At 48.3% G+C, this 8,216-nt stretch overlaps 1 protein-coding gene across 1 annotated transcript; it reads left to right on the top strand.

Moving 5' to 3' along the window:
• The first annotated feature begins 4,660 nt into the window (after positions 1-4,660).
• On the top strand, positions 4,661-7,153 carry SOX21 (SRY-box transcription factor 21). Its single transcript, XM_086934801.1, has one exon. It carries the CDS (start codon positions 5,600-5,602, stop codon positions 6,389-6,391), a length of 792 nt encoding a protein of 263 aa, XP_086790927.1. The 5' UTR covers positions 4,661-5,599; the 3' UTR covers positions 6,392-7,153.
• The last annotated feature ends 1,063 nt before the right edge of the window (positions 7,154-8,216 follow it).

The following is an 8,216-nucleotide window of genomic DNA, read 5'->3' as shown; positions in this document are numbered from 1 at the left end:
GACACATTTTACATCTAATCAAATGAAAAAGTTTGTGGAGAGTAATATTATCAAACCTTTTGGAGAGGCTTTGTATTCATCCACCTTGAATGGCCTGGTGGAAAGAATTAATACATTTTTTAAAGAAGGCATTCAAACTGCTGTGGCGATTGATGCAAAATAGAGGAATTCTTGAGGCACAGAGTTTGGGCATGTTCCATCACTGCACATAGTACTACTGGAATATCTCTATTCACTTTGTCGGGAAAAAGAATTCCTGGGTGGGTTTGTGTGCGGATTGGGTAAAAGATCTTGCGCATAAAAATGTTGATTGCGCTGACAAGGATCTGACTGATAAAGTTCCATCTTAAGTCCACACCTCAATTTGGTGAGTACCTTCTCTTACTTTTCCCTTTTAAAGCAGTGCAAATAAGGCATAAACACTTTGGGGCAGATTTATGTTAACTGGAGCATCCCCAGGGATGCGCTAGTTAATGTGCGGCACAGTGCGCCACAGCTCCGCCTCCTATGGTGCGCCGCATTTATAATGCGGCGCACCATGGTGCAAAAACGGCACAGATGCGTGACGCATCTGTGCCGGAAAGGTGGCGCATTGCTGGAGTTGTGTTGCAAGCGCGACGCAGCTCCAGCAAGGCTCGGGGGTGCCCCATCTTCACAATGCTGCGTCAAGACCTACGCCTGCTTCAAGCAGGCGCGCAGGGTTTTGACGCAGCATTGGCCTGAAAGTGACTGAGTGAAATCTCATAGATTTCACTCCGCCACTTTCAGGAGGCGTTCCTGCGCAGGAACGCCCCCCCCCTGCGCAGGAACGCCTCCTTATGGCGCAGGGTTTTACAACGTGACGCATCTCCTAGATGCGTCATGTTGTAAATAGGGCGCATTGTTTGCGCAGCCGTTGCGTCAAATAAAGTGACGTAATTGCGGTGCAAAGAGGCGCAAGGGCATCATAAATCTGACCCTTTGTCTAGACCGTACTAATTTGCCTTTTCTTGCACCATAACATTGCCAACTGCTGCATAGTTCCAGTTATCCTCTCGGGACTGCAGAGATGACACATCGGACAAAGACTGCTCAAATCTTAGGACTGCACAAGATTTTCTGCCTTGAAAAAGCCCTCGGCCAGATGGCCATGGGGCGAAACACATGTCGGCTGCTCTTCTTTTAACGCGTGTTTCTGGATTAAGAATTAAAACGACACATGATGCTATGAAAAATAGCTTGGATCTTGGGGATTATTTTCAGAAACACTATTATTGATCATCAGGCCCAGACCTCCTCCCAAGCCCAATCTTTAATTTGGCTCAAGAATGAGGCATAATCCCCGTAGTTATTATCGTAGCTGCAGGGCAAGCTTCCATCGCACACAACACGCTACCACTACCGTCACACACGAAACAGGCAGTATTTGCCTGAAAACCTATAAATACCGGTGCAAAACTAAATTCACGTTTTGTAAGGTTGTTCTAGGCACGTCTCGGCTCCCAAAAAAATATGTTCTCCTTAAACCGTTTGCGTGGGCGTGTTTGTATACAGAGCATCATGAAATCTCTCTGGATGTTTCATTTTGCTCGCTTCTTTTCATATTCTTCATTTCGCGTGCTCTGGTACTCTCTGGCTCCAGTGGCTAATAATCACGTAGTGAAAGCGGGCGCGCTTGAGTAATTGGGAGGACAAAGAAAGAAAAAGAAAATGTCCACGTGCATCAAAAATCTCAGTTTTCCGATTAGCAATGCAGACAGCAAATGGTCGCACGGCGTGAATACGCGTGCGTGGAGCACCGGTCCTTTCAATTTACACAAGAATAGAACTATTGGGTGGAGGAAAGTATGTCAATTTACTGACTTGTTTAAATCTGAGTGAAATATGCGAAATACCAAGTCTTGTAACTGTTTGAGTTTTGTACCTCGCTTAGAAATGGCTAAACACTTCTTACACATTTTGCGACTATTTTGAAAGAAAGTAAGCCTTTCATTTTGCTCACCCTCTTTCCACATTCATAAACTGTAGCACTACTCTCACTTAATTTCCAGTTGGCGTCATTAAGAAAAGGTGACGTCACGTTCCTCTAGTTTGCTAACTTCCTTCCGGTGTCGTGTCACTTCCTTCATGATTACTAGTTTCCCCTCGATGTCATCGTGCAGAGCTGATATCAATTCCCTCAAATGTATTTACTTCCACTCGGTTTCAGAATATAATGTGATGTCATTTCTGTCGTGTTTACTAATATCCAGCCTTTATCAATGATGCTAAAGTGACGTAATTTCCCATATACTTCGTAACTGTCTCTCTGTGCCCTGATGAAGCCGTGCCTTGTTGTCTCGCCTTTAGTATTTAGTAGCTTACATGGGTGGCATGAAGCGAACGTTATGTCACTCCTCTCACACTTACAAACGTCCGTCCTATGTCATGATGTTAAGTGACGTCATTGGTCTCATACCGAGGACTGTTCAGCTGTTGTCATGATGCAAGTGTCGTCAGTTTCCTTACATTTACCTTCACGTTGAGTCAAGATTCAACAGTGACGCCACTTTCCGAATGTTGAGCAACTCCTCTCTGCCGGCCATGATGCAATAGTGATGTCACTTTCTTCAAGTCACAACGCGTCACAATGCAAACATGATGGTACTGCTCCCACATTATAGGTCTTTCACTTGCTTTCATAGCCCTGAAGTGACATCACTTACCTCCCACTTACTAGATTCTTCCCATTGTCTTTAAACCCATTTCATTAAACATTCTAACACACTGGGGAACGTCTACGCCGTGTCAGGGTGCAAAGGTAACGTCACTTCCCTCCCATTTATTAACTTCCACCCGCTGTGGTGATGCTCAGGTAAAGTCACATTACTCACATTGAGAAGCTTCTAGTCGACGTCACAGTGGAACCGGGACGTCACTTACCTCGCTTTTTCTAAATCCGACCGAGGTTATAATGCAAAAGTGATGTCACTTCTCTCACTTGTACTAACTGCCGTTTGGTGTAATGATACCCCGATTGACGTCCTTCGTGGGGGCTTGCGTCCACGACCATTAAGGGGAGTGAAAGGCAAAAAAAACGTATAGGGAAATAAAATGTACGTTTTTTACCAACTTTGTGATAAGAAAAGGAGATGAGGCAAGCGAAACACTCTTTAAAGACGGCTTTCTTTGGGTGCACGTGATTTTGTGAGATACTGCCTACTCCGATTTGAACGTCCTATATATATTTTGATTGAATGTATAATGTATAATATAACATGTTGGTTAGTTTATAAAAATGCGCAACCTCGTAGTTTCTGCATAGGTTCTATGGTCAACTTAATGAACGGCGTGAGCTTGCTGGCTGAACGCGCCTATCAACAGTGCAGCAGGTGCTGTGGCACCGAGGTCAAGGTTGTGACCAGACATCGCCGCTCCTCAGTTCGAGGCTGTTTCTTGTCACCGAAACAGGTGATAGGAGACCCAATTTCCTTTCTTGGATTAGGTCCCATGGCCACACCATGGGAGGCTGATAAAGGGAGTCGGGCGGGACTTTATTTTTAACAAGCATGAAGTTCAAGGATAAGACCCTGTTGAAGACAAAAACATATAATCCGAAATGTGGGAAAAGTGCCACGACAGGTGAAAAGTTATATTTTCATATATATATAAATCAGCATGGGAAGGAGAAATTGGGAGAGAAAGCCGCTGAATGAGAAAAGATGTGCGAAAGGGCATCACGGTTGGGGGAATGGAATAATCTGTCATTTTTGTGTAAGGGCAGTAGCAGCTTCGATCACTGTGAATGATACATATAGATGTGGTTCAGTGCTCGCTGGTCCTTCCTGACAGCAGTTGCTGTCGGCGGTGTGTAGTCAAAAGCGGTTTGTTCCTTGGACGACGCATCAGACCTTTTACATGAAGCTCAGAAAAACCTATCCCCAATTTAGCTGGGAAACACTGAAAGTGATAGTATTGTTGATGTGTGATCCTCGGCATGGGGTGAAATAAACGCACATGGAGGTGGTATGTAGGGGCAGCAAAACTGGTGGATCCGTCACCTGACAAACTATGTGATCCTGAACAAACAGGCTATTTCTCTGCGCGTCAATCCCATTATCTGCCGAACACTGCTCTTTTCGGGACGGTCGGCGTTTCTTGCGCTCGCAATAGGCGTCACTTACAGCTGAAGCCCGGGGCTATGTGACTCTCACCCAAAAATATTGTACATGGGTCCCAGTGTGCGCCGTTTGGGTTTGGCCTCTGGGGGCGTTTGGGGTACTTTGCAGCTGCGCCACTGCTGCATTTCTGCGTTCACCCCAAAGTCAGAAGGAACCAGCCACTCTGCCAGCCCCACTTTTTTGTAAAGTGAAATGATTGCCAAGGGACACGTCCCCGGGACAGCCTTATCTGAGCGGAGTACGGTGTGTGCCGATGGACACACCACAACAAGCAGGTCGTTCTTACCCTCGTAGTCAAGAGAGCGCGTGGGAAAGGGTGCAAGCCAGATGGGTGGGGGGAGGGGCGAGAGACTTTAAGGGAAAGCAGTGGAGGGGGGATAGTCATGGGGCGGAGACTGCATCATTGATGTCTTCCCCGCCATTCCCACCCACTTGTTCTCTGCGCCGCCCACTTTCACTTTGCAAATAATAATAATAACAAAACCGTCTCCTTCCTTCAGTCTTCTGACTGACGTCTCAAGAGAGGAGGGAGAAGCTGGAGCTGCGGGGAGGGAGGAGCCTCGTGGAGCAAACTTGGGCAAGTTAGAAGCTGGCGTGGCGTCGCACCTGGTGGACAGAGACGGCTGAACCTGCGAGGGGGAACTCTGCTCCGCTGAGATCCGTGCTGAGGCAGAGAAGTGAGGTCGAATCTCAGCGCCGACTGATCTAGCGCGAACCTTACGCCGAGAAACCGGTTTACAGACCTCGAACTTCATCCGAACTCAGCCACAGCGGCTTACAGCTCTGCCCCTAACAAGGACGCTCTCACAGGCACCCCAGCCATGCCTGATCGAGGAAGGAGCTACTATGAGTCCGGCAGACCATGAACTGATGCAGATTCGCGGATAACTTGCAGTTCGCCGACCAAAGGACGCTTGGAGTGCGAAAATCACTCCTCTAAAGCGCGCCTGAGAGAATTGGGCGGAAGAGCCACACTGATTTTCGGTCCAGACCACTCAGCTCTCAGTCGGAGCATGAGCTTGAAGCCTAGCATCCCCCCGCCAACTGGATGCTCCTTCTGTTTGGCTCACTGAAGTTGGTGACGACTTTGTTACTTACCATGAGAAGCAGCAAGAACCTGCAGAGTGGTGGAGGCGTGCCGGCAGGACAAGGATTCGAGTGCGAAGGAATTCGTTCACCTGCCGCAACCCAGACAGTATCCTAAGAAGTTTAGACCTAAAAAGAGAGTGGATAAACTTGACAAGAGAGAAAACTGTTTCCAGAGACACTAGTGCCCTGTCTTCTCTCGGACGGACTTGTGTGGACACTATAGGGAGAGTTGCGTCCACACTGACGGGGACTTTTTGCATTTTGACAAGTGTCACTGCAGTTTGAGTCGCACCTCGTTGACGTCTGAACATCCCTCAAACTTTCACCTCCTCTGAAAGTGAGGAGAGGAGCCGCCCGGACCGGGCACCGCCATGTCCAAGCCGCTGGACCATGTCAAGCGGCCCATGAATGCCTTCATGGTGTGGTCTCGGGCGCAGAGGCGCAAGATGGCCCAGGAGAACCCCAAGATGCACAACTCTGAGATCAGCAAGCGCCTGGGCGCCGAGTGGAAGCTCCTGACCGACGCCGAGAAGCGGCCCTTCATCGACGAGGCCAAGCGCCTGCGCGCCATGCACATGAAGGAGCACCCGGACTACAAGTACCGGCCCCGGCGCAAGCCCAAGACGCTGCTCAAGAAGGACAAGTTCGCCTTCCCCATGCCCTGCTACGGGGACCCCTCGGAGGCCGGCCTGAAGGCGGCGCTGCACGGCCACACGGGGGCGCTGCTCTCCGACTCGCTGCTGGCCGCGGCGGCGCACCACCACCACCAGCAGCAGCAGCAACAGCACTCGGACAAGGCGGCCGCCGCCCGCGTCTTCTTCCCGCCCTCTGCCGCTACGCACCCCTACTCCCTCTTCGACCTGGGCTCGAAGATGGCCGAGATCTCCTCGTCGGCCTCCTCGGCCGCCTTCCCGTACGCCTCGGCGCTGGGCTACGGCTCGGGCGCCTTCCCCGGAGCCGGGGGACACACTCACACGCACCCCTCGCCGGGCAACCCGGGCTACATGATCCCCTGCAACTGCGCGGGCTGGCCCGGCCCGGGGATGCAGCCGCCGCCGCTCGCCTACATCCTGCTGCCCGGCATGGGCAAGGCGCCGTCCCCGCTGCTGGAACCCTACCCCTCGGCGGCGGCGGCGGCCGCAGCCTACGCTGCCGCTTTATGACAATCAGCCGGGCCGGGGTCGGCCGCCGCCTCCTCAGTCCAGCAGGGGGCGCACGAGCGCGCGGCCGCGGCCATGTGGGAGCTGCCCTGGGCGGACGCGTGAGTGTGGCGCGGGCGACCCCCGGCGGTCAGAGACAGACTCTCAGGAGGCCGCGGTCTTCCCTGCTGTCTTCACGCACTTAGGGACCTGTTGCTGCCCCTGTCCCGGAAACCGTGCAGGGGGGCCCGGCCCCCCCTGAGGCCTCCAGCCTGCAGGAGACCCCAGACCCGGGCTGCACGAAGACTCACTCCTGCCCAACTTTTCCGCCACTGGAAGTATCCCAGCTCAGGGAGGACACAGAGGAGCTAAAAGCCTGTCAGATGAAGGAGGGGAGAGCAGGAGGGGATATGTATCTGTATGTATCGATGCATGTGCACGATGGACACATCCGTACATATAGTATGCGCGCATACATGTAATAGACGTATAAGATACATACTTATATATGCAGAGAGTGTGTCTGAGGAACGTGTACATATGATAAATGTGTATATATAGTGTGCATATGTGAATTGATGTACACATAAATACTATAAACTATTAAGTGTAAAAGTTTGTGTAAATATGTATAATATAAATATGTAATTAATGTGTATACTTTTGTGCTTACACATGAATGTTTCGGCGCCGTAAACCTGGGCACGAGACATGTACCTTAAGGTACAGTAGAGCAGACATATTTCTCAAGTAGATCTTCAAGGAATCACATAAAACAGACTGTAATACCTAAGTGTAATACATTTATACATTTTATATATATATATATATATATATATATATATATATATATATATATATATATATATATATATATATATCAGTATACCTAGTCATACGTAATCATATGTTTCCATCTCTTCTTTGCCCTCATTTCTCCAAACTTTTGTTCTTAGACACATATTTACTGCTCAGAGTTTGAAAAAGCAGTGATGTATTTTTTCATCGCCTAAACATAACCTCTGCTGGGTAGATTGTACATATGTACAGCGTGTAAAAATGTTTATGAACGAAAGACTTCAAAATGCTGCTCTTTTTTGTCATTCGCCTGAGCCTTTTAGGCTACGAGCAAAGGGGGGGGGGGTAGTTTTGGGGGAAGTCGTGAATATATTTCGAAGTAACCATAACATTGAAGCTAGATATTTTTTTCGTCAGAATGCTGGCTGTGTATTTATTGCCGAAATGTCTCTGAACAAATAGTTGTATTCACAGCGAGCTCATTCGAAACTTTACCACAAAAAGAAACTTGAAGTGTTGAACCGTGATTTCACGATCTTTCATGTGTAGCTATTTTTTTTTTTTAGCGCAAGAACAATTATTTTTGTTAAATAAATTAACGAATATCTGTGTTAGTCCGGACCTACGGCCAGTTTAATCTTATTTTGTGTCAATATTTTGTAATGTTTATATTTTGAATTATGATTTTTATTATTTTGTTTGCGAATTGGACCTCTGGCTAACTCTGTGTAAAGTAAAACAATTTAAATACTGTTTAAAAAAAACTATGAGGTTCATGTTTTCTTTATTGCCCGCTCGTTTAATCTAACGGAAGATCTGTGTTTTTGGAATGAGAAAAGAATCTGCGTTGCAATTTACAAGCGGACGGTGCTTTGTTCTGACAAGAGTTTAAATAACGCCTAAATCAGGGGCAGATGGAGGGGGAAGTGAACCTCATTTATTTCTCTTTGAGCGGAAGATGTTTATCTGGGTTCGCTACAGGTGAAGTGAAAGAGATCCCGCAAAGACCGCCTTTGTTTACACTTGTGAATAGATTTGCTCTTGTGATGTA

This window comes from Lissotriton vulgaris, chromosome 8 (assembly GCF_964263255.1).
Source record: "Lissotriton vulgaris chromosome 8, aLisVul1.2, whole genome shotgun sequence".
In the NCBI taxonomy this organism is placed as follows: Eukaryota; Metazoa; Chordata; class Amphibia; order Caudata; family Salamandridae; genus Lissotriton; species Lissotriton vulgaris.
The sequence above is the reverse complement of the archived record's forward strand: the minus strand, read 5'-3'. Positions and strand labels throughout refer to the sequence as shown.

Bases quoted from the DNA above. Each gene is read 5' to 3' on its own strand.
- SOX21 (XM_086934801.1), top strand. From the start codon at position 5,600: ATGTCCAAGCCGCTGGACCATGTCAAGCGGCCCATGAATGCCTTCATG.